The sequence below is a fragment of the Haliotis asinina genome, chromosome 2 (genome assembly GCF_037392515.1).
Source record: "Haliotis asinina isolate JCU_RB_2024 chromosome 2, JCU_Hal_asi_v2, whole genome shotgun sequence".
In the NCBI taxonomy this organism is placed as follows: Eukaryota; Metazoa; Mollusca; class Gastropoda; order Lepetellida; family Haliotidae; genus Haliotis; species Haliotis asinina.
The window spans coordinates 99,000,062-99,027,375 of NC_090281.1; the positions used below are offsets into that span (position 1 = coordinate 99,000,062).

Consider the following 27,314-nt stretch of genomic DNA (forward strand, 5'->3'; position numbering starts at 1 on the left):
TACCCTCAAAGGGGGTTGAAGTACCGTAAAATTATTGTCCTCCTGAGAGGGTACGTAAGTCCCAAAACATTTCCTGTACGTTTAGACTTCCAGTGGTTTTAATCGTAGTATATGTCTATTTTTAATTTTTGGCTAGATGTGACTAAATTGCTAACAGCTGAGGGGATGATGTAAATCCAATTAGGGTCCATGCAGGTAGCAAAAGTAATGTAAGTCCCCATGAACCCTAGTATGGTGATCTACCTTCAGTTGTTGTCAATCTATAGCTTGATTTTATGTTGTATTGTCCGAACAGTGATATTAGTTTTAACTTTCCACACTAGTTTTAATCCCAATTGTGATATTCTAGTTGTTTTACTGTCCCTCGTTGACAGGTTTTTATAGTATCCATATATTTCATTTCAGTATTTAACGTTCTCGTCACGATATGGCTGAGATATTCCCGATGTGACGTTAAATATTAACTCACTCACTCACTCACTGAACCAAGTTCCATACCTTGGACATGCGTGTCCGGGAATTTATTTTGGACACATAATTTTGACAAGATCGGCGTTTGTTTTGTTTAAAGGTGCGCCTTGCTTTAGCATTTAAAATTTAAAATTTATTTCAATTATGCACCATAGGATGGCGACGGAAATAATGTTCTGCTTTTTTTTCTTGCCTTCCTAACTTGTTTGCATTCATCGTTGAACCATGGTTTTCGAATATGTGGAACTGCAGAGGACTTTGGTATACACTCATCAGCTATGGAATTCAATTCATCGGAAAAGCATTTAATGGCATCAAGAACGTCAATACAATGTTCAGATGTAAGTTTCGTAGCATACAATGTTTCATATAAAGCCCGGTTAGCCTTTTTAAAATTCCGCCTTGATGATGGCGGAACATCAGTTGGAGATACAGATTTTAGTGTAGTAGGAAAATGGTCACTTCCACAGATGTCATCGTGGACTGACCATTCAAATTCATTTAGTAGTTCAGAATTTGTGATTGACATGTCGAGAGCAGAATAGGTCGATGTACCAGGGTGTAAATATGTGCTGGAACCATCATTATAAACAGATAAATCAGTATCAGAACAAAAGTCCTCTAGTAACTTACCTTTACCGTTTGTAGTTACACTTCCCCAGAGTGGGTTGTGCCCATTCAGATCTGCAGGTATAATACAGGGTTTCGGGAGTTGGTCATACTGAGCTTGAAGATCGGTTTTGTGATACGTCAAAGACGGAGATATATAGAGAGAGCATAATGTAAATGCAATGTGCAAAGTTAGTCGTACTGCAACGGCCTGAAGATTAATCTTAAGTGAAACGGAGCTATGGATAATGTTTTCTTTCACTAGAATGGAAGATCTTCCCGTGGCCTTATCAGCTGGAGGTGAAAAGCAAGATATGCTTTGTAATGACGAAGGTCAAAAGTAACTGTTTTAAATACGTCTCCTGCAGACAGATCGCTGAAGGTGTAAAATCTTTGATTAACAGCTGTAATCATGTAAAGTAGTCCTCAGTCCTCTGCATTTCCACTGTACAATATTGTTGGAATAAACTATCTTTTGGGGGATTTATTGGGGATCTACCCCGCACTCTTTTGGAGGACGACAAGCTATGTGCCCTAGAATGGACGTTTTCAGACACGCCCATGTCCTGCAGAATTTGTTGTGTAGCTGAATTCTATTTTCCGACCCTTTCGGGGCTCTTTCACTTAGATTTTGTAGGCATCATGCTTCAGTTTAGTTTTGCCTGTAATAGCTGGCTGGGTATCAGATGACGATTGAGATTGTGAACGCGACTGAGAGGATGGCTTAGGATCATAAGATGACTCTGACTGCTTTTGTGACTTACTAGGAAGTGATTCCGTAGATTGAGATGATGTAGTAGGATATGAAATCTGAAAATCTGGGGAGAATCACATTTGACCCAAGCCAAGTTTGTTTGACAGCTTGTGGATGAGGTAGATATTTTATGGCTTGATTCAGTTGATGTTGTATTTATAGAAGCATAACTGTCTGGAAGTTCAGATCTCTTTACAAGGTTTTTGGTATCAGAAAAACTGATATTTTGGGTAAATTTGATCTTGTGAATTTCCATGTTTTCTTTCTAATCGGACACTCCTTCAAAAAATGGTTTCCTGAACAGTTGGTGCAGTTTTTAAAGGTACTTGTACAATCTTCTGTTGTGTGTCTTCTCACCACAGTGAGCACACACAATGGACATATTTATACCATGGCCTTACTTCTGGCATTTAAAACATCTGAGCGGGTTCGGAATGAAATGAACAGAACAGAGATGAAAAGAACAGATAAGTGTTGGTTGGAACACTTTCAATGTTTTTACGGGTTGAAAAACGTTTGACGTGGAGCACACCTTGATCTTGCATTTCGTAAACGATATCAATATCTGACATTTCAGCAAATAGTCGATCGCGGTCTCTTTGCTTGTATATAAGGTCTTGTGACAGGCACCCGGTGACATCTGGTGGAGAATCTGGGTACCTGTGTCATTGGGGAATTAGTTCGGTATTAGATGAACATTACGTTGAAGAAGACAAATGAATACGTTGGTGAAGACGAAGGCATAGTTTAGTTGTTCAAACTTCTTTAGTTGGTGTCACAAGACATGACAACCAAGTATACATGAATGAGGTTAGCGGACTTCCAGGGGATGACCAATAAAGGCCAAACATGTCACATACGGTAATTAATGGGAATGACAAAGAGGAACAAGGTACCTGACAAAACAATGTACTCTGCGGTAGTGATAAAGATCAAGATTGCAGATTGAATAATAATACCTAAATATCATATAGCCTGGCTACATAGTTTTTGGTCCGTAGAAATATTTGGACATGGCTGTCCTGAAGTAGACACTATAACATTTGCTTAGAGAGAGTATCATGGTAGGTCGGTAAACTCGTGTCGCAAATCTTCTAGTGATAAAGTCAATCCTCTAGTGATAAAGTCTTCTTCCTTCGTCTGCATCTGATGACGACAATGACCACAGTAATGAGACAGAAAAGTCCAGCAACTCCGACAACAGCGACGATGATGACACGTTTACTGGACCAAGCATCAGGGGGCTGTGGAGAAGGACGCACAGAACCAAACACAGCTGTATTACATGAATATACACACATAGTTATGTCAAATTCATCTTCATAAACATGTGTTTCAACCTGACTTTAGGACAAAGTATTGATACAAGTATCTCCTTCCGTCAATAATGGTCACTTTGGAGGGCATAAAACAATCTGATGGATTTACTTTCATTGATCAAATCAAACATGCTTGACGAACCTGATTTGTTGGTTTGCATGAGTGAAATGGCTTCGCCAGTCCAGGGGCGAGATCAAACACACACTGACCGGTGTTGCTGGCGAGGTCGACAGCGATGATGTATACAAGGGTCTTACAACAGTCGCTCCTGCAGGAAAACACACTTTTTTCAATATTTATGATTAAATCACTGTTACTGGCATTGATGACTAGTGACAGATAAAACCTACTTGAAAATATCTTTAATACTGTGAAACAATCAGGACTTAGAGATGTCTTTCTATCCAATATAAAGCAGGTTGGCTATTATTTGGATGGATTTGACATGCTTACGTGATTGTAGCAGATATGGTGTCGTTGCAACCAAGAGTGAAATTGTCGTGTTGGAACGATCCTGTTGTATTAAAAGAAGAGGTCACTTGGTAGAGTCCGAAACCATCGTCTTGGATTTCAGCAGTCCCTGACCACATGTACTGGCTACACACACAAGGGTCAAGCATTGTGACGTCACAAGTACCTGTCACCGTGGTGACGTTGCAGGACGGGGCGGTGTCATCTTCTTCCTGAAAATACAGGTATCTTTCTTCCCACAACCACAACCGACATACGTCATTATTCTGTTGCGCGTGCACTGATAGAAATCTGTGCATGTACTGACAGTGATCTGTTAGTGAGTGACAATTGTCCATAGGCCCTTGCACTAATAAACATCTGTTGGTCATGACGTATTCAAACCGTCCCTGTAGGTGTGACACTTACCCTGACCACACGCTCTTCTGTGGGGACAATTACAACGCCAAACTGGAACTCGTCCCCAGTAGCGGCAGATGCAGACGCAGAAACGGTCACAGTACTGGTGAGAGTGTGAGAAGCGACATTAGTACTGGACATGTTACTTCAAAGAATAAAAACCATAACTACGCCCTAACTGTGTAAATACTGAAGTGTAATTGCACGTCATATAAATGTTGACTATCAAGAAAAACACAATTCAGTTTCTTTACATTGAAACAAACACCACGTGAATCCCTCTGTCAAACAGGTTCATAGACATACGCTGCATATTTTTAATTTAATTGATGCTTTACATTTAACCTCACTGTTGACCTGCCATCTGGTTGTTGTGTTCTGATATTGTCACGTATTGTAGGACATTTACCTGATCAGACCTGCTACCGGCCCAGCTTGCAGTGTAAACTCTCCAGTTGCATTCTGACCAGGCTGGAGCATGTACTCCACTGATCTGTTTGTCGATGCAAAGTTCTGATCGTCTTTGACAGTGACAGTAACATTGGATGCAGCGTCACCCTTGTTGACAACCAGGAATGGTAGTGCCACCTGTTCGTTGATGTACAGACGTCCTGTAACAAGACGAAGAATCAGGTTGTTCAACTGATTATCAAAACAACAAACGTTCACTGAACGTGCATAAGCATGAAATACACCAATGGTGTCATGGTTATCAAAACATCTGTCCTTCCAAGGGACAATAACTGTCACAGGAGTGATCCATGTCACTAAATAGACATTCCACGCCTGTGGTGTAATGGTGAATAATGATCTCAAAACATCAAATTCATCGGACAAATTCAAATATAATTTCACGAAGACAAAAAAAAAGATTCCGATTCCTGAGCATTCTGATTCGGCAACATCGCTGACAAACATACTTTAAAGCTGTGCCATTTATTGTCTCTTACCATTGAGGGGAAAGATTGTCAGATCGATGCTGACAGGAACAATTTTTCTTGACCGAAGACGCAGAAATTGGTGTCCCTCCATGTCAGAGCCTTCTACTGCTATTTGGAATGCCTGCATCATAACAAAAGGAGCCAACATATTTGAGGTTAAACTGTGTTGGGGAATGCACATGCAATAATGCATATTTTATGGGGTCACCGTGGAGTGAGTTAGTGAGTGAGTTAATATTTAACGTCACATCGGCAATATTGCAGCCATATCGTGACGAGAACATACATGACAAAAAGGAATATATATGCATATTATGAACACCCTGTCTACGAAGGACAGTAAAACCACAAGACTATCACAGTTAATATTAAAACTAGTGTGGAAACTTATAAAAATATAACAGTAGCATTATTTGGACAATACAATATAAAAACAGGCCATAGATCGCCAACAACAGAGGGTAGATCACCATACCAGGGACCATGGGGACTTACAGTACCTCTGCTACCTGCATGGTCCCTGGCTGGATTTACACCATCCCCTCAGCTGTTGGCGACTGTATGCTAGATTAGCCACAAATTAAAATGACACATATTCTACGATTAAAAAAGTGAAAGATTGAATCTGACTTAAATCGTTTTGGGACTTACGTACCCTCTCAGGAGGACAATAATTTTACGGTACTTCAACCCCCTTCGAGGATACAGCCACTAACAATCTCAGTTGCTAATTCAACTTCCAATAATAAAATACTTATTTATTTCCATGTCAGTCAATAAATTCAATTCTTTTAAAAATGCAATAATTAAATGAGAACTTACATTACTAAAACGGTCCTTCATAGTTCTTGATTTAAAATAATTGTCCCTTGTGATGGAATATTCAACACAGTCAAGCAAGACATGCTTGACCGTGACTATTTCATCACAAGGGACGCAGAACGGAGGATCCTCACCTTTCAAAAGATATTCATGCGTATACCTAGTGTGGCCAATACGACATCGTCGTATAATGACCTCTTCAAATCTGGACCGACATCCCAAGTAGGTGTAACCAACAAATGGTTTTATTGCATGTAATTTATTGATACCTACTTGGGTGTCCCACTTCTTCTGCATGAGATCACGAATGTAAGATCTAATGGTGGCTTTATAATCACTGTAAGGAATAAGAAGTGGTGATACAGATTTGTTGAGCGCTGCTTTAGCAGCAAGGTCAGCCAATGTGTTACCAGAGATTCCAACATGGCTGGGTAACCAACAGAAGACGATGTCGTATTGGCCAGTTGCAAGATAATTATAAAGTTCAATAATTTCTATTAAAAGTGGATGTTTACATGCTAGGTTTTTAATAGCCTGAAGGCAAGAAAGAGAGTCTGAATAGATTATGTACTGTTTATGTTTAGGATGTCTTTGGATATATTTAAGGGCTGTTAATATGGCGTTAGCTTCAGCTGTAAAAATAGAACTATTGTCTGGTAATCTAGAAGATATTGTTCTGGATCCAATGACAGTAGCACAAGCCACTGCGCCACCGTCCTTGGATCCATCTGTAAATAAGGATTTATAACCGCAATATTTATGTTTCAACTGATTATATTCTTGTTTGTATAGTAGTTCGTTAGTTTCTGATTTTTTAAATGTACTTAATGTTAGGTCAACTTGTGGCCTAACCAATTGCCAAGGAGGAGAAGAAAGAAGACGGGAGGGAGCTATGTTTTCCAGCTCAATGCCGGCCGAAGAAAGAAAGGGTTTAATTCTGTGTCCGAGAGGTGGAACAAGAGAACACTTTTTGTTGTATAAATCCTCGTAGAGAGGATTGAAAACACAGTTATATGCCGGGTTAGATTTGTTAGAGTATAGTTTTGTAGCATATTGTAAAGATAATTTTATACGTCGCTGAGTGAGAGATGGCTCATCTGCCTCGACATAGAGACTGTCAACGGGAGAAGTTCGAAAAGATCCAAGACATAATCTTAGACCTTGATGATGGATGGAATCTAACATTTTGAGACTGCTTTTACAGGCTCCACCATATACAATGGAACCATAGTCAAGTTTGGAGCGAATGAGTGATCTGTATAAGTGAAGTAGGGTGGTTTGATCGCCTCCCCATTTTGAATTGGAAACAACTTTTAACAAGTCGAGTGCCTTCAAACATTTAACTTTAAGGGATTTAATATGTGGCAAGAACGTCAAGTGGGAGTCAAATATAAGACCCAGAAACTTGGCCTCTTTAACAACTTTAATAGGTGTGCCGTTTAGATACAGTTCAGGGTCCTTATGTGGTTTGTATTTACGGCAGAAATGTATACAGTTAGTTTTTGCCGTTTTCCAAACACCATTTATTTATCTTGTTCAGACACAACTGCATTTGCCGTTCAATAGTATGCATGTTTTTACCTCGACATGAAATGTTAAAATCATCCACAAAAAGTGATCCATCAATTGAATCGTTTAAAACCTTTGATAAACTGTTTATCTTGATGCTAAAAAGTGTAACAGACAAAATACTGCCTTGTGGTACACCCTGATCCTGACTGTAATGATCAGACAGGGTAGAACCCACACGGACTTGAAATTGTCTATCATTTAAAAAGTTGGCTATAAATTGAGGCAATCGGCCTCGCAATCCGAAGTCATGTAAATCTTTTAAAATCCCATGTTTCCAAGTGGTGTCATATGCTTTTTCTAGATCAAAAAAGATCGACACAGCGTGCTGTTTGTTAATTAATGCGTTTTTTACAAATGATTCCAAACGAACTAAGTGATCGACTGTACTTCTGTTTTTACGGAAACCACACTGTATATCTGTGATAAGGTTATTAGTTTCCAAGTACCAAACAAGTCGATTATTTATCATGCGTTCCATGGTCTTGCAAACACAGCTTGTCAATGAAATCGGACGATAATTGGACGGATCCGTATGATCACGTCCAGGTTTAGGTATGGGTACCACTATTGCATCACGCCATGAAGAAGGAAATTTCCCGGAAGTCCAAATATCATCAAATATATACAAGAGCGTCTCTAAACAGGATTCTGGTAAGTGCTTCAGAAGTTGATAATGTATGTTATCAGCTCCTGTAGCAGTGTCGTGAGCTTGATCAAGAGCAGTATGGAGTTCATGAATAGAAAATGTTTCATTATAATCTTCCCCATTATCAGAATTGAAATTAATAGTTTTCTTTTCTTCTTGTTTTTGATACTGCTGGAATTTAGGTAAATACTTGGAAGAGGAAGAGTGTTTAGCAAGGGTTTCACCCAGTTTATTTGCAATATCAGATTTATCCGTAAGTAACTGATCTCCATGTTTAAGATGATGGACAGTAGATTTAGTACCTTTACCTTTGATTTTGTGGACCATGTTCCATACCTTGGACATGGGTGTTCGAGAATATATTTTGGATACATAATTTTGCCAAGATTGGCGTTTGTTCTGTTTAAAAGTACGCCGTGCTTTAGCATTTTAAATTTTAAATTTATTTCAATTATGCACCATAGGATGGCGACGGAAATAATGTTCTGCTTTTTTCCTTGCCTTCCTAGCTTGTTTGCACTCATCGTTGAACCATGGCTTTCGAATATGTGGAACTGCAGAGGACTTTGGTATACCCTCATCAGCTATGGAATTCAGTTCATCAGAGAAGCATTTAATAGCATCGGGAACGTCAATAAAAAGCCCAGGTTGAAGTTTTTCAGCACACAGTGTTTCATATAAAGCCCAGTTAGCCCTTTTAAAATTTCGCCTTGATGATGGAGGAACATCGGATGGAGTTACAGCTTTTAATACAGTAGGAAAATGGTCACTTCCACAGAGGTCATCGTGGACTGACCATTCGAATTCATTTAGTAGTTCTGAATTTGTGAGTGACAAGTCGAGAGCAGAATAGGTCCCTGTACCAGGATGTAAATATGTGCTGGAACCATCATTATAAATACATAAATCATTGTCAGAACAAAAATCCTCCAATAACTTACCTTTAGTGTTTGTAGTTACACTACCCCAGAGTGGGTTGTGTCCATTTAAATCTCCCATTATAATACAGGGCTTCGGGAGCTGGTCATATAGAGCTTGAAGATCAGTTTTGGCAAACGTCGAAGACGGTGAAATATAAAGAGAGCATAGCGTTAACGCTACATGTAAAGTAATTCTCACTGCCACAGCCTGCATATTAGTATCAAGTGAAACATGGCTTTGAACAACGTTCCGTCTGACTAGAACGGATGATCCGCCAGTGGCCCTATCACCCGGAGGTGAAAAACAATGATATGCATTAAATTGACGAAGGTCAAATGTATCTGTTTGTTTTAAATACGTCTCTTGGAGACATATCGCTGAAGGTGTAAAATCTTGGACTAATAGCTGTAATTCATGTAAATTAGTCCTCAATCCTCTGCAGTTCCACTGTATAATATTATTAGAATAAACTATCTTTTGGGGGGATTTATTGGGGATCTACCCCGCACACTTTTGGAGGGCGACAAGCTATGTGCCCTAGAATGGACGTTTTCAGAAATGTCCATGTCTTCAAGAGACCCGTATTTATTAAACAGTTGAATTTTGTTCTGTGACCCTTTAGGAGCTCTGCCACTTTGTTGTTTGGAAGCATCAGGCTTAGGCTTAGGTTTACTTTTAACAGTGTGTTGACTATCAGCTGTCGATTGAGACTTTGAGTGTGACTGAGATGATGATTTGTGATCAGAAGAAGACTTTGAGGTACTAGGAAGTGATTCCTCAGTCTGAGATGATATGGCAGGGTACAAATGCTGTGGAGAATCACAATTTACCCAAGTCAAGGTAGTTTGGCAGCCTGTGGATGATTTTGTTATTTTAGGGGTAGACTCCAATGACGTTTTTGCCACTGTAGCATAACTTTCTGGAAGATCAGACCTCTTTACCATTTTTTTTGCCTCAGAAAAGGAGATATTTTGAGTAAACTTTATTCTGTTTATCTCCATTTGCTCTTTCCAAACAGGAAAATGAGGAGTGGTCGCCTGAGCAGTTGGTGCATTTTTTGACGTTACTGTCACAATCTTCTGTTGTGTGTGTCTTTTCACTGCAGTGAGCACACACAACAGACAATGTGCAAGTATTGACACCGTGGCCGAACTTTTGGCATTTGCAACACCGAAGGGGATTCGGAATGTACTTTTCCACACTGATATTACAGTATCCAGCTTTAAGTGATGTTGGAGCACTAGGTGATGAGAAAGAAAACAGATAGGTATTGGTTTGAATAGTTGTGTTGTTTTTACGGGCTGTGAAACGTTTGACATATAATACACCCTGATCTTTCATTTCGGAAGCGATATCAAGTTCAGACATGTCTGCCAGTAAGCGATCTCGATCACGTACGATTCCCTTGCTCGTGTTCAGTGTTTTGTGGGCCGTGACAGTAACCGGAGTGCCAACGAAAGTGTCAGTGTTCAAAAGGTTCGTTGACTGTTGCCTTTTGGCGCACTCGATCAACAGTGCACCAGAACGTAATTTTCTAATGTTCTTCACATCACCGGCAATGCCTTGAATACCTTTAGACACCGCAAAAGGGTTTAACTTTAAAGGTGCATTATCTTTGGTCTCAATGACAATAAAACGTGGCCAGTAGTCAATGTGTTTAGACGTTCTGAGGTCATCAACAGGGTCATTTTCAAGAGGACGTTTACTCTTTTTAGTGGGGGTTTCGTAAGCCATGGTGAGTTATTTAGGTTTCATCATCCGAGCTCCCCACCCACCACGGAGTATCACAAGGACAATGCTAAAGCAAGCGGGCCTCCAGCCTGCAGCACCAAGGATACCCGGATGATATACTCCAGCAGAAGAATTATGAATAATTGATCCACCAGATTGGCCCATGAGCCATCGCCTTCTGGGCATACGACTCTAGGCAAAGTTTTGAACGTCAGAATTCAAATCAAACATGTTTATAAAAATATAACCAAGACCAAAATTACATCCATTTCAAATTATACTTGTGCAATGATAAATATACATAGATTCCATGCACAGGGCTTGGCATGACCAGCCGATTGGTCGAACCGGGCCCATTCGACCACCCGTCTAGGCGAAGTCAGGGCCAAAGTGGTGTATTGAGCAACAGGAACACGGTTGCAAGCTCCTATTGCCCTCAACCACCAGGATCCCTTCCTCCGCCGACACGGGCCGCAACCCACGGCAAACGGGTTGGTGGACCAAATATCCCCCCGGGTCCACTACGGGGGTGTCGGCGAGCTCTTAGCGTGACCCAGCACCCACCACGAGGAGGTGGCTCGCCACGGGTGCCGGTCACCGTGGAAGCTGTAGATCTCGGTGGTAGTAGCAAATATTCATACCAACATTGATAGCACATATCATAAATCCATCAATCTTGAACCAGTACCGTGATTGAGGAGAAAGATGACAATATCTCATGACAAGACAGATACTAATAACCTGGTGTATGTTTACCATCTGAGTTAAGATGACCTGAAGAAACATTAAGGATATGTACACAGTGAGTGAGTGGGTTCGCTGGGTTTGAGGCGTGTCAGTTTAATTGGAAAAGAAAATTAGACATAATACAAGTCTCGAGCGTTTTTCAACTTCCTGCAACCCGAAAAACATGTGTTCGGTAGAACATGATTATAGGGATATACTCAAGGAATGATACTCTTCACGGCAAAGTGTGAAACGATGGACAACAGGATTAAGCATTCCAACACTGAACATATAGCCACCAAGCAGGAAATACTCCTTCCCAAGCTAATTATATGTATGTCATGATGTGTGCATACTGATCACATACAGGGGTCTCAGTGATAACAAAAATAATCATTTATCATTAAGTGGGAATGCAGGGAGGAGTGGCTGTCACAAGGACGCCGCAGTTGGAGGTGTACAATGTTCACCTTCACAGGCAGAGAGAACGTAGTCCTATAGATCAGTGAATCAGTTCGTGACGCCAACTGTATCAGTCCGCCATGTCTTGCCAGCTCAACTCCCTCAGTGTCAGTTAAGATAACCTCATCTACTGTGCCAACATCGTCTGACGATGGAATGCCAAGGATAACTGTGGCATTTTCACCTGGTAATAAAACAGAGTCTCCAGCCAACAGTACGAATGCAATTTAGTTAAAGTTGAATGTAAATATAAATGAAGATTACTTAAAAAACAAACATATTCTGTGTCAGCTTCCCTCAATGTTTACAGGACACTAAGATGCTGGTTAAACATTTTAAATTATACTGATTATATTACCTGCGTTGTACAGTGGGTAGGGTACAGGAGGTGTAATGGACGTGGGAGGGTTTAAGGAGATGTAGGGGAAATGGGTACAAACAGAAGTAGTGGACATGGGTGGTTAAAAGAGGTGTAGTCGACTTGGGGTGGGCACAAGGAGGAATAATCGACTACTAGGGGATTCCAAGAGGTGTAGCGGAGGGGTGGGGGTCTTCAAGGAGGATAAGACATGTATCTTGTCACAGTGGTGCTTGACCACTCACAGACCTGCTATGGGTCGTCCGCTGATCTCATACTCAAAGCCAGAGTTAGGGTCCAGCTTAACAAAGGTAACAGTTATGTCCAGGGTACTCTGACCAGTCACCTCCACCTCCAACGTGTTGGAACCCTGGCGGGCTAGTCTCCACACACCCGTTGATGGGTTCTGAAAACGTCAGTGTAACGATATTTCAATATTGTACAACTTCATCTACAATCCAGTGTCATCATGAGCCATATATTATCTATTGTTCCTGCCGATCTATCAAAAAAGTATATTTTTGAACCGTTGTGTGTGTAGTTTTACAGGTACAGTTTTCTCACTCGTCGTAAATGAAACCCGATGATGTACTAGTTGCTTCACAACCAAAACATATATGTTTCAAATGTAATATAGATTTGTTGTCAGATATATCATATATGTATACATTTTTGCAATACATCATGTTGGCATTACCTTATATTTTGACTCACTCACTCATTTTGGTTGATAGATAAGTTCAGTTATAATTCGTCCAATATTGAGCTGCTCGAAAACTTTACACACCTCAATCTTGACCAGAAGTATTCCATCTCCAAGATCGGACACAGTTACGTTGGACGTAGCCTCGGTGTCTGAAATGACAATGGAGGATATCCGGAGCAGTTTTGACAACAGTGACGTGTACATGTATTCTGACCTAAAACGATTCCATCACTCAACACATTCAAGTTCGCTGACATTTACGACCATTTCTCCATACTGGAACTTTGAATGATTGCTGGAAGTACGTGATCGTACCTGCCTAAATGTCTTTTAATATTTCAAGTTACAGAATATTGCTCTCTACTGGCCAGCCAGTAACCACCCATAGTGATATGTACCTCGCTCTCCGAGTTAATATCACGCGAGTCAGTTTGCGGTTACATGACAGAGCTGTTTATCACGCAAACATCAGCGGAATTACCCTGATAACCTCCACTTCATATGTAGCTTGTGTCAGTTTGCTGTATGAACATTCTTGTGCTATCCTCAACCTGCAGAAGCCTTTTGTTCTAATCGATGTGTAGGTGATTGGAACAAGAGCAGTTTTGAATTGTTACAGAAGACAGTTATCGGATAGCATAATATTAATCCAAAAGAGAAAATCACCACCGCACATGTAAGTCAATCCACACATGGTGTACCCCACAATAGGTGCTAAAACGTCTTGTACCACTGGTCAATCTTATCATTGCACGCGCATTCGACCGCACACGTTCCCATCAAATGTACAAAGTGAGAAAACACTTCAAAGCACTATTCAAAACAGTCAATTCTTTCGCTGCCTCTCAAATTTGCTGTTGGCATACTGGAAGCATGAACGTCAGAAACATTGCAAGGACCGTCGGATTGCTTATGAGTTAAAGGCTCGACATCAGTAAACATGACCCACTGCTGCTCCCCCAGGCTTAGAGGCTGACAGGTGCTAGTCTCCACAGCTTATCCCATTCATGGCAGCACATGGTCCAGGTCTGCATTTTCATTAAGACAATGTCAGACCCCACACAGTCATCTTGGTCAGGAACTAGCTGCAGAGTGCAGGAATCAACGTTCTTGAATAACCGTCAAGGTCACCTGGTCTTAATCCAATAGAGCACATCTGGGTGGCTCTTGGTTAACGTCTGCATTTTGGCCATACAAACTACTGAACATTTGAAACATCGAATTTAATTTCCTGTAACTTAAAGCTCAGGACCACATGCAGTGCAAAACACAACTTTGAAGATTCTAATAGCTTTCGGTATGGACTTACTGAACCAAATTATCAAAGTTGCATCTTCAGCTTCGAAAGTTGAAAAATAACGCCATGAAAAACCTAAACCGGGATGCCCCCAAAAGGGTACCCGTAGGATCAAGGATCATTGCTGTGGTCAAAGATGTTTCTAATGCTTACAAGCAGTTTCCATACCTTTCTAATTCGTTCCACATCTTGCTTTTGGGGTGGGTGAGTGAGTTAAGTTTTCGCCGCACTCAGCAATATTTCAGCTATATGGCGGCGGCCTGTAAATAGTCGAGTCTGGACCAGACAATCCAGTGATTAACAACATGAGCATCGATCTCCGCAAGTAAGAACCGATGACGTGTCAACCAAGTCAGCGAGCCTGACTACCCGATCCCGTTAGTCGCCTCTTCGCCTCTTACGACAAGCATGGGTTGCTGAAGGCATATATTTATATAATATACAATATATTTACAAGCCCCTAAGCACACCTGCAAACTAAGCAGCATATGAGAGTAGTAATGTTTAAGTCGTTAGAGGGTAGTTTTGCAGGATCCAGCCGGATCCAGCCGCAGCAGATGTTGATTGGCTTATTCAAGTCACGTAATCAGATAGCATAATAATGCATGAACAGGACGTCGTCGGCGAGGGAAGGGGAATGAAAGATGATTGTTTTAATGCAGTCATGCTGAAACCCTTCGTGACTCGAGAGTGAGTGAGTTTAGTTTTCGTCGCACTCGGAAATATTCCAGCTATATGGCGGCTGTCTGCACATAATCGCGTCTGGACCAGACATTCCAGTGATCAACAACATGAGCATCCATCTGCGCAGCTGGGAACCGATGACATGTGTCAATCAGGTCAGCGAGCCTGACCACCCGTTAGTCGCATCTTACGACAAGCATAGTCGCTTTTTATGGCATACATGTGTTGCGGAAAGCCCATTCTATCCCAGGACCTTTACGGGTTTCATGACTCGAGAAAACAAAAGTAAAGTGTAATGAATAAAATAGCACTGTCATGAACAGACAGCCTAGCTAGTTCAAACGGCGAGCACAATAACGATGCAATCATGGCACCTGTATTTTCTTTAACGGTGAATGCAGTCCGATTCAAATAACCAGCGCTCGACAGAACGTGCGACCTCTTTTCCAGCCCCTATTGAAACATCAATGGAGGATGCGACTTGAAACTATTGACATCAATGTGTAAAGGAAACATTCATTCAGTCCTTTATACTTTACACACTGTCACGTGATATTAGGAAGTCAGTTATATCAGTTGTTTCTTGAAACGGGTTGATGTTGGAAGAAGCTTTGATGCGAACAGCAGGGAAACTGGCGACAAGGAAGGAAACCACAACTAACCAACAAGATGACACTGAAGGCGATGAAGAGACAGGTAGTAGACAACGTGAAAACGGTCACAACCCAGAGCAACCAAAAGACAACACACAAACCCATGAAAATACAATATATGTGAGAGATGCAAACTGTTGTGTATCGGGCAAAATCTGCTTTGAAACGAGCGGAAGCTGACTAGAAACGTCATCAGTATAAAAGAAAGCTTGAACCCTTGAGGCACAATTGACGTGACTCTCTGTCTGGACTTTGGGAAGAGATTTACACGAAAGGATAATCTATAGAGACATTGGAAGCCGATGTACCTCATCCTCTGGATAACAACGCTCCTCGTATAGGCAGCGACCCTACCTCCTCCTTAAGAAAGACACCCTCCTCCACAAGAAAAATATGTTCCTGCCAAGAGGACCAGTACCAAGAACAGTTCAGGTTTCCGATTACCTCCAATGCACTTGTTGTGGGACCCAGTGGTTGTGGAAAGTCTGTGTTTAACTCTCATGTGCTCTGACATGGCCTGATCCGACTCACACTGTTTGGTTTTATACTCAATTATATCAGGACATCAGCGAGCAGGAGCCTCAGGTGACTTTTGTGAAAGGAATTCCTTACAACATCATGGCCGAGGATTACTTTGATGCTGACCAGTGGAACATGTTGGTCCTGGATGATTTCCTGGCAGAAGCAAAGCATGACAAGAATATCTCGCAGCTGGTAACTCAAACCTTTCCATCACAAGAATGTACTGAGTTTTCTCTTTGTACAAAATCTGTTTTTGAGATGTAAAGAATCGACAGACATTGCTTAGAATGGAGGATGAGCAAATCAACATCTTATCCGGCTGGATCCAGCAACACTACCTCTTGAAAACTTAAACATTACTACTTTTGAGTGCACGCCCAACAGCTCTGACTGGGTTCCCGGCTGCTTCGTCTCGAGGGTAGTAAACTCAAGTACAAACTACTGCACTTTTGATTTGCGATTATACGGTAATAAGTTTGTTTAATTGGTTTGGGGCTTTTTTTCATAATCGTACACTATGTGTAATGAATATATGATCATTGTGTTGCATGTGTAATTATGTTTGCTTTTCGGCGTTGCATGTACGTTTTAGCTCTTTAACCATATGAAAACAATTTTGGGCATTGTGATTATTCTCAGTTCATCCTATCGCGATAACCTTAACAAATAAATGATAACCTCTCTACCATATTCTCGTAGCTTTACTTTTGCATATTATTTAATATTTAAATATTTTAATATTTAATATGATTGTGAAGTATATTTTTTACGAACGTTTAGATTTCTCTTTTCAGAGAGGTTTGTGTAACGTAACCACGGTGGCCTCGATCATGTCACGGGTTCGGAACTTTCACTGTGAACAATGTCATATGACGTCACAGTATTAATGAAATCATGACTTCCATACAGGCTGACCAGTCAAGTGGAACAAAAATGTGATTGAGCTGTTCTTACTGTCAGGTGTGTATAGTTTATACACGGGCGTCGTTCTGTCCAGTGCTATGATCTTGATTGTTGCTTGGCGAATGGTCTGATCCACAGGAAAGGTGACGTTCTTGTCAGAAGCTGGTAGTGATGTTTTGACGACAGTGACAGATGATGTTTTAACAGATTCCTGAAACAATAGTTGAACTGACTGAACAAGGTTGGATTCTACTTGTTTGAGAGTTTAAAAAGAAGAAAAGATCATATCTTACATACAATAATATAGTATAGTTCGGTTGAATGTGTTAACAGTCACTTCTGGTTCACTGCAATTCAAACTTTAGCCAGTTTTTAACGAAGTGTCCTCTAAATTCCAACACCTGACTTGCCTTTGCATGTTTGTGTGAAATCCCACGTGTGAGAAATCATGGTCTCTGACCCTTGCATGGATTATTTGTCATTGTGGACAGGGTTTTGTCCCGTGTACGTTTACTCATCGTCCAAAATTCGTCCTTAACCCTAACGTCTGATTGTACCTTTATGATCTCAGCAACCTTGGCGATGCCTGCCTTGCTTGTGACATAGACGGAACCTCCAGTAGCTGTGGCAAGTCTCCTATATAAATCCATACCCTTTGTAGAACGCTTTATCCGTTGCGTTCTGTTATCACCACCTTCTGTAAGAGTTTCAGATAGACGAAGGCAAATCTTACGTGTTAAAACATTCCCTGATATAGCTTCTATTTGAACTGCCGTGTCAATGAAAAAGAGATGTCACATGGAATGTCTTTATTGACCAGGAATCAATATTACTTTCTGAGTCTTGATATAGTCGAAATCATGCAATGGCTTTCATGTTTAGTCACTTTTTTAAAGCTGTTGTGTACAGTTTGTGTTTAATATTCAGTATTACAACATAAAATATCTAAAATAACCATAAAGAACTACTAAGAGAGCGCCTGATACTGATAAAGTATAATACTGAGCACCTGTTGACCTCTTCCGCCGAGAACAATCACCGGTTAATACAAACTCCAGTTCAGCTCCTTTCAAGACAGCCAGCGACAATACTGTGACACCTAATTGTGCATCTTTAGCAGAGGCATCCGTGAAAGTGTATATTTCGGAGTTGTAATTGCAAATAGTCAGAGCTGAAAAAAACGTTTTCTTGAAATACTGAAATCCGAATTGTAAATGTTACAAATGTCCAACACTGCAGTATCAAACTAAACTACGTATGCCCACATTTCATGCAGGCAAACCACGCAGTTAAAACGTTTTTATCTGACAATTTAGCAATAACTAAATAGATCGGGTTTAGATTAGTTTACCAAATTGCAGACCTTGGCAGAACATTGGCACAACGCCATTACACGCTGCAACTTGCACAATGTTCCGTGAGACTGATTTTGAATCAGAATACCCGACGCATTGTTGATGCACTTAACCGATATTTCTAGGTATTAGACACTCCTGGCGCCGCTGATTATATGTGACATGTATTCCTGTTAGATTCAACATTCACTGACATGGACGTCAGTAAAATGGCAAACATTTTAATCTTTGAGTAACAAAACCATTTCACCCTAAAGTGTGGACATTCGTGTAGGCATTTGTTATCATCCTGACAGCGTTATGACCTCACCGTTTATGAGTCCACTCATAGCATATTCTGGACAATCGCCGCCACCAGAGACCGAGATCTCGTCCAGATATCGCAGGGCATCATTCCCGTCAGCAGTCGTGTAAATCATGTTTAATGACACTGTTCAATAAACACATGTTTATTATACATATTTATTCACAAAAGGTTCCACGTTAAATGTTTTAAATAATATTCACTGAATATGATGTTAGGATTTTGTGGAAATATAGAAACTCCTCATGCTTACCCGGGTCATTGAACAGGGAGAAAATGAAGTTTGCTGGTTCTTCTAATGTTCCAATCTTACTCAATATGATATCCCGAGTAACAGACTTAACTCCTGCAATGTCATTGCTCATGGAACCAGTATAGTCTATGACGAATACAAGCGAGGTTCCAGATTTCAGTTGCAGTAACTCGTTGAACTTTTTTGTCCCGATGATGCCTCTGATTCCGTATTCTGGGCAGAACCAAAGTGTCAAGGAATTATACATTTTTAGCATGGTGAAATTAAGACAACATAAAAGCGCCCCTGTTGCAAAGGTTTCTACAAATGAGCTGTTTTACCTTCATCACCAAAGAAGTAAGTGGTGTGTTCAATGGCTGCCTGTGCTGCCAGCTGGTGGAGGTGACTGTGGGGGGACAGGGACTCGAGGGTGGAGTCTTTGTTGATGCCCCCTAGGGCTGCCACTGATGAACTGCTCTCGTCCCACGGGCCACCATGACTGCACTTGCCCGTTCTGAAGACACTGGGGTCTTCTAAAAATATAGTTGTAATTTGAACTGTATTACTGAAAAGGGTGTATGAATATGCAAAAATTCCACATCGTATTTAAGTGTAGACACAGAAGTAACGTTTATTCACACGTGAAGTCCACATGCAGAATTAGTAATATAAGTAAGGGACTGGTCTGATAAACGTGTCCATGCACTTCAATACAACTTCATTGCTCAGCCTTGAACAGTGGGAATTTGTTGAAAATAACAAATGTAAAACTTACTGTAAGGTTTGGTGACATCTTGTCCGCTTCTATAACCACTTGTCAGAATGAAGCCGTTCACAATCATATTCTTTTCACACTTTATGTCCAGCTGCTCACTGTAACAAAGACACTTGATTTGTTAATGTGCGAACTTTGCTAATAGCCGATATTTACACGATTCTGATATTCTGAGCAGTGAGTCTAGACAACCTGTCACCGCTACTTTTATCTGTTTGATTGGCATGTAAGTTTAAGAAATTCATGAGTAATCAGAAAAGGTAAGTGAGGCAACAAAACCTTGCGTTGTCGTCTAGAACTGCGTTATGTACAAAAATAGACATGACGTTATTTTTAGAACAGACTCGTTAGTTTAGTTCCCTCATCTCATACTAATTACGTGTTCGTTGCCCCTTGTTTGTCGTTTTCTATTTTAACTTTTCTTCGTGTTTCGTTTATATTGTCCAACTTATGGAATGCCTTACAAAACGCCCAAGGAAGGTGTCGCAGTTGTTTGTGCCACTTTCATTGGATCCAGAACAGTAGTTTGTCGATTACCAAATGACAGCTTCACACCCCATCCTCATGATTACAAGACTGTAAATATACCTTATGATCTAATGCAAGAGACAGCGAGGTAACCAAGTAGGTATAAATATGTCAAATAGAACCAACTATTGGTTATACCTATGAGGCTTGTCAGTCATGATTTGAAAGTCATTATGCGAAGACACTGTGTATTCATGAGATAGGTATTAAAAGGTGAGTATATTCCATTTTGTGTCTCTTATATATATTACGATGAGAATCACATTCAAGGGAGTTCTGCTTGACAGTGTTGAGCGTATTGATTTTTCACACCAAGGGATACATATTTAAATGTAAAAACAGTGAGGGATATTTTATAAATGGTGGTTATCATTTCATAATCGGTATTTTAAAAGAATTGCATTTTTAGACAAAATATAAATACTATGTTTTGTAAATATGATCAGTGGTATTATATAATTGGTAGATTAAACGGGTAACTGAAATTGTTAATTGCCGTATCCTCAAAGGGAAGGAGATTAAAGTACTATTGGTATTAAGTGTGGTGATTTACCTTACGTTGTTGGGATTAACAACCTCTTTTAATATTGAATATAATGTGTTATCTTTCTGCTATATAGCATCTGTAGATATCGAGAATGGTTTAATTAGTGACAGATATTTCATTTTAACATGTTAATCATTCTTGTTACTGTATCGCTGAGGTGACGCGTGGTAAAGTTGTAGTGTGATTATCTGTCATACACCCCGTCCTGTCAACCTGTTTCCGGTGTGGAAGGCCCACCTAAAAATCATCAAAATTATTCCAAGACGACCCGTTTTCAAAACAAAGCATTCATAAAGTTTGCTTTGGTGCTGCATGAATTTTGTTTCTTTCCAAGCGTGAGTATCTGATAACTGTCTGGCATGTTTCATACGTACCCACATGATCGACAGGTGTCCATTGCCAGCGGTGCTTGACCGAGGAGAGGTTTGTTTTGTATTCCTGATAAAACAATAGCGATGATGACATTTCTGTACAATACTCTTCTTTGAGTAGCATTTTCGAAGCTGTGAAGTACAAAACTGACAAACTTCATGGATCATTCGAGATCAAGGATATTTCATTCCATCTGCTGATGATGCACTACTCCACACAGCCCAATCAGTGCTATAAACATTTCCGCCTTGTTAAAGCACTTACATTTTATACAATCCAGGCCTCTATGCCCTCCCCCATTGTCGACCCACTGGCTTAAACACCTTTATACCCATCCGATGTGAATTACCTTGTTATCTTGTTTTCTTTGTTACACTCAGTAAATCTGATTTGCCACCACTGCATGTTACCAAAATATCCGTCGAAACGCCGAAGGTCTTACCCATGTTATCATTGTGATGATTCCTTGTGAGAGAAAAACGAACACAATTCCATGCAGCTTCAGAAAACAAATAAGCGCTTCCAATGCCAGTCCCTAGATAATGACAGTACTGACGGAAAACATTTGCAGAGAAATCATAAAAACAACCTGAGAGCTGGTCAAGTAACAAGCTGACAGGCGGTCAATACAACCATGGAAAACACCAACTAAAGAACATGTAACGATGCATCGATGTGTGTGTTTTGCCAGTTGTTTCCCCTTCAATAATGACCCTTAACAAGGGAAACAATTACAGATTCAACTTGCGAAAACCTCTCGTTCTGAGCCCAGCATTGTGTTTACATTTAAGGTCATAGTCATTGAACTGAGTTAGTTGTAATGGAGGATACAATACGATCCAATGCTTTAAAGGTAGGTGATGTCCATAATGTATATGCGTGTAAACGGCATTCTTTAATGACTGTGAAATATACAAAACCTAAAAACAACTGGTATAGAGATGATCTGAGTGTTTTCAACATGCCTAGGTTATAACTATTGAGTATTTTAGCCCTGTGTTGAAATACGATGCTGTTATATTTCGGAAATAAAAAGTTGAATAATTGACATTGTCAGTAATGAGAAAAAAATTACCCTTTCATGTATTTTTTCAAACAGACCACAAGGTATTACTAATAAATGGGTTCGAAAAGTACAATAATGTTATGCAAAGTCCTGTTTGGGGTAACAAAATGAAAATTTGAAATTTTCAGAGAATAATTAACAAAATCTCATATTGAGACACAAACGTATTTTGTAGCCTTATTTTAACAAATAACATAAGGTACTTGTAAGAAATGTTCTGCAAAAGTCTAAAAACTGTGTGTTTAATCCTGTTTTTGGAGTTAAATGGTAAAAAGTTTAATTTTTCAAAGAATGTTTTTCAACATTTCATTCTGAGAAACATAGATAGCTTTTATGGATATGTTCAAAGAGAACACAGGATTCTACTAAGCCTACTCGGTAGGAAAAGTCAAATACTTTTATGCTAAATCTCATTATGGGGTAAAGATCTGTAGTCAAATGTACTTTCACACGTATATTTTGAAAAGGACAGAAGGAACTATTAATACTCTGGCTAGAAAAGTCATATAATTTTAACACAACTATCGATATACTCTCTATTTTCAAGGGCAAAATCAACACAACTTCAGGAACATGCAATATAGTTCCTTTTTTTGTCTCCACAATGTTATGTTATTCTGCAAGAGGACGATCCCACATCAATGTTTGCGGTAGGTTTTATACGAGTGCGTGCACAATTAATCCTATAAATGTGTAGTCCGAAACCTTTGCTCTTCAAATATGCAACCACACCGAATCAGGTTAAAAGGTCTAAATTTATATGTTGCTGTTTTAAGGTACTTCTTAAAATTAAGTAGATCCCTTTGTCTATGTTTATAAAAAATACATATTTGCGTGTTTTTGAGTGAAAACCGAAGGTTTCTGTGTCAACGTGAACACTGCCATATCAGTACTGATAATCTGTTCTATGTCTGTCTACATTGTATAGTGTTTGTGTGTAATCTACAGCTTGTGCGTATCCAAACGCAAGTCTGTAATAATTCAGAAATTGAAATCTTAATATTTTAGATATTTAAATATTTACCTTACCATAGGTCTTATTCATATTCCCTCAAGCTTCGATTAAAAGATTGATTCGCCGTCAACTTTGTGCCTAAATTCCCCTAACAGTTAGCTGTAACGAGTGTTATAACAGCATATCTCATTGAAATATATATACCTCTTTTGCATGCTAAAAGGGCGGTGTGCCACAGGTATGCTGCTTTTACATGAGAAATGTAAACATTCTGTGACTTGATATTACTAACCCAGGCATGTGTTACATGTATCATAAACGTGTTTATTTTCTTAGTCCATGTCCCTTCTTTGACTTTAGAAATAGTCCACGCACCTGTTTCATACCTCAACACATTTTCAGAGCATGTATGAATACATCTGTTACCAAACCTAATGAGCACATAGTGATCAAATGTCGGAATGACACGCGATGTTATAGATTAGGTGCGCCAAGTTTTAGTGTCCCAGTAACTGAGAATGAGACTTACCAAGAGAGTAGTATGGAACAGCTCCGTTGAACTCGACCCAGTTTGTATTACTGTAGAACATTTGCATGATGTGCAGAAACTGCCCTATCAAAATCCTGGCCATATCAAAGTCGATATTGTTTTGTGACAAAACTAATATGGCCTGCTCTCTTAGATTGGTCATCTTCATGTTTGCTGAAAAATAAAATTCGGAGGAAGAGAATCTGAACTAGGTTCGAACATGAGACGTAAAAGTCCTGGTTAAAGTCGTTGTCTTAAGTGGCATGAATCCCTGCAATTGCAGTTCGACAATTATACGGATCACTGAACAATATATTGTGAAATTCATTTCAAAATTCTGCAATTTTGCAAATTGTTGAACCAGCAAAATGGTGTTTGAACTTGAGATTTGTATTGTCCCCTGACTCTGAGACAATTAGTAAGTTCAGGAAATCAGATTTATAGCAAATTTCTTCACATCTCAAACTTGATGCCAAACCTGCAATGAGGAAATTTCAGATTTTGAAAATTGTTTTCAATCATTATGTAGATGAGGGAGTTTTTGAGAATGATGTTTTGGAAATGGTGCCAGAGGAAGGTTCAGACCAGTTGGAAATAGAATTCAAATGGATGAAATAGAAAAAGAAATGAAAAAGTTTGGAGAAGGAAATAGAAAAAGAAATAGAAAGAGACAGAAATAGAAAGGAATTAGAATTGAAGAAATTGCAAATTGACAAAGAAATTGCTCTGAAAAAACTTGAAAACCCATCTCTGTCCTTAGATTCTTCCACTTTTGACATTGCAAGGCATGCTAGGCTTGTACCCCCTTTTAATGAGAAAGAAGTAGACAAATACTTTCTACATTTTGAGAAAGTTGCTGAAAAATCTAAAGTGACCTAGGAGTAATGGACTATGTTATTGCAAACAGTTTTGAATTGTACAGCTCAGGATGCTTATACAGCAAAGCTCAGATTATGATCTTACGAAGAGTACACTTTTGAAAGCTTATGAGTTAAGGCTTATCATCAGAAATTCAGAAATGCTCACAAAAGGGACAATGAGACTTTTGTAGAGTTTGCTAGAGAAAAGGAAACATTCTTTGATGGGTGGTGTGGGTCTAAGGAGGTCACAGATTTTGATGGTTTGAGACAGTTAGTGTTGATGGAAGATTTCAAGCAGAGTGTTCATGCTGACCTTAAGACCTATTTGGATGAACAAAAGGTTGATGACTTACGTAAGGCAGCAATGTTGGCAGATGATTATTGTTTGACTCACAAGAGTTCTTTTAGGTCTCCGGGTAATACAAAGTTTCCCCGGTTAAGACTTCAGGACATGCAAGTTACAGTGGTGTTCAAATTCTAGTGGCAAACACTCACTGCCACGCTTGATAATCGAAACCCGTCAACGCCAGACCTACATTATCTGCTGTCGCACCGATCGCTGTGTTGAGATTCTACTATAGCTGTTTTCTCTCACACCAAAACTTTGATGAGTTTGCTATATTGCATTTTGTGACCCATTGACTTAGATTTTGTCTCTCTTGAATTGTAAATTCAAAAGCATAAATCTCGAATCCCGTCAGCGCACGTAAACTCTAACATACCTTCCCTGATTGTCTCCCCGTTACAGTGCCACGCAGCCGTCCCCAAGTGATTCAGGTTCACCTGGTTATTGGCACTAGTAATGCTGTTAATAGCATCCTGGAAACGTGATTCTGACACTCCTCCTGTAACCACAGAAACATCATCTTGTATCTAAATACTTTATGTGGAAGCAGTATTTGATATTAACAATTGGATAACTTATTAAATCCTGGTCACAATTCCATATTCCTCTATTGAACTTTAGCCACCAGTAGCTGTGTTAGCGACTTGTACAGGGTACTCATGTTAGCGATGTTAGCGACTAAAGGGTACTCATGTAAGCGATTGCAGGGTGCTCATGGTGTATTCTAAGAGGTGAACATGAAATACATTTACGCACCTAAATGTTGCATAAGGCAATAATGTAAAAAATCGTTATTGCCACATTATACCCGGTAGAGAAACGTATAATGGTAACACAAAATGGGCATAAAACGTTGAACACATTTTAATCCGGCCTGGTAATCGCAACACACATGAACAACTGGTTACAGGCACCATATATACTTCAATTAATCTTCGTATTAACCTCTGCTAAGATCAAAATTTAAAGTAAATCTGCTGATATGAAATGAATCGCTTATATAATACGTGCCAATTCACCATTTCTCAAGTAAGTACACAGCTGAATGTGGACAGCTGGGTAGTTTTGGTCTGCTTTACATTGAGGTTTAATGTGCAAAGCTTCAGATTTTATGACAAACAAGAATGAATTCGAAAGGTTGGAGAATATATGACTATAGCACGGGGTAAATTGAACAATAATTATTTCAGATGTGGCAGTTTCATCACTGCTCCGTGGTAGAGGTGCACAAGCGGTAACAGTATTTGTACATGACGTCATTTACTCGGGAATGGAATTGGGTAATGAAGGTTTTAGTATGGCACGTCACCTCCGTAGTAGGCTTGGAACAGCTTCCTCGTTGTCATGTCTTCCATTTGCGTCAGATCTCCAGCTGCAAGGGTGGTGTTGGGTCTCGGGTTGGCCTCAAAGTAGGCGGCTACAGCCTTCAGAATACCGGTCTCTGTAATGTCTGCATGCGTCCATGTTCCATCTCCTATGTCTACACTTGACAGTCTGCTTGGGAAGAATGAATATACTCTTTCAAAACTGAGAATCAACAAGAAGCTGGTTACGCAACGCATGATGAAAGAGCTGTTGCTGGCCAGACGGAGATTTCTTTATATATATTCACCCAACTTCCTGGTCCGCTCTTATCACCCAGTGATAGCGCTACTCTAAATCAGAAGGGTAAAAGTTCATCTAGCATGCATTGTACACTCACTTGAGATAGTAGTATCTGTACCTACCAAGCAAACGCAGGTCATATTTATCATTTATCGTTTAAAATGGGAGATTAAAATCCAAGCTGCCTATTGGTGACGTTTTAAGGTTTCAACAGCTACTTCGCCCGCTCATCCCTTCACCGGATACCCTACCGCATGTGAACAGAGACGTAAACCTTATGCTATTATAGCTAAACTACTGACCAAAATAAAGTGAGATATCATCTTAAAATTATTTTGCCGACAATCCATTGTAACGAGGGTCTTGCGTTTGTCGCAATTCATTACGAAAGGGTCAAGACAACAAATTGATAAATTACACAAATCAGAGTTCATTCAAACTGCGGAGAAGGCCACACAATAGGACAAGGAACTGGCCTCAAGAGCAAGTGTGACACACATTGCCTCATTAACGTCGTCAGTTGTCGGATGACATCTGCTGGAATCCTGCCCCATTTGAAGAGATTCGTTTCAAGCTCCTGTCGGAGGTGGCACACACTGTCTCAGCTGTTGATCCCAGAGGTGTTCGATGGAGTTGATTGCCTGAGGAACCCGCTGGCAAGGGCAATACGTTGACGTTAACGTTGTTTAGACATTCTGAAACAGTTTGGGCAAAATGACTCCTTTTGGTTGTTGTCATATATATATATATATATATATATATATATATATATATATATATAAAGTATCCGTACTTCATATGTGCATTGTTTGGCACTCGGATTGCCACCGACCTACATTTCGTGTCCACTGCAGTCTGCATTGATAACGTAG

At 39.9% G+C, this 27,314-nt stretch overlaps 1 protein-coding gene across 2 annotated transcripts; it reads right to left on the reverse strand.

Moving 5' to 3' along the window:
• Window positions 1-2,559: 2,559 nt before the first annotated feature.
• LOC137274677 (von Willebrand factor A domain-containing protein 7-like) lies at window positions 2,560-26,472 on the reverse strand. 2 transcript variants are annotated; one of them, XM_067808011.1, is made up of 20 exons: window positions 26,147-26,472; window positions 25,214-25,336; window positions 23,632-23,805; window positions 21,084-21,147; window positions 19,635-19,732; window positions 19,201-19,392; window positions 18,881-19,093; window positions 18,634-18,753; window positions 17,978-18,139; window positions 17,526-17,665; window positions 17,020-17,179; window positions 12,991-13,058; window positions 12,453-12,609; window positions 11,854-12,029; window positions 4,975-5,086; window positions 4,434-4,635; window positions 4,034-4,127; window positions 3,608-3,837; window positions 3,296-3,422; window positions 2,560-3,078 (listed from the first exon to the last, which is right to left on the reverse strand). In XM_067808011.1, exons 1-20 carry the CDS (start codon window positions 26,397-26,399, stop codon window positions 2,941-2,943), a joined length of 3,003 nt encoding a protein of 1,000 aa, XP_067664112.1. In that variant the 5' UTR covers window positions 26,400-26,472; the 3' UTR covers window positions 2,560-2,940. The 2 variants fall into 2 exon arrangements, with proteins under 2 accessions (XP_067664112.1, XP_067664113.1); XM_067808012.1 differs by having other exon boundaries at window positions 2,562-3,078; window positions 17,526-17,662; window positions 26,147-26,470.
• Window positions 26,473-27,314: the final 842 nt, after the last annotated feature.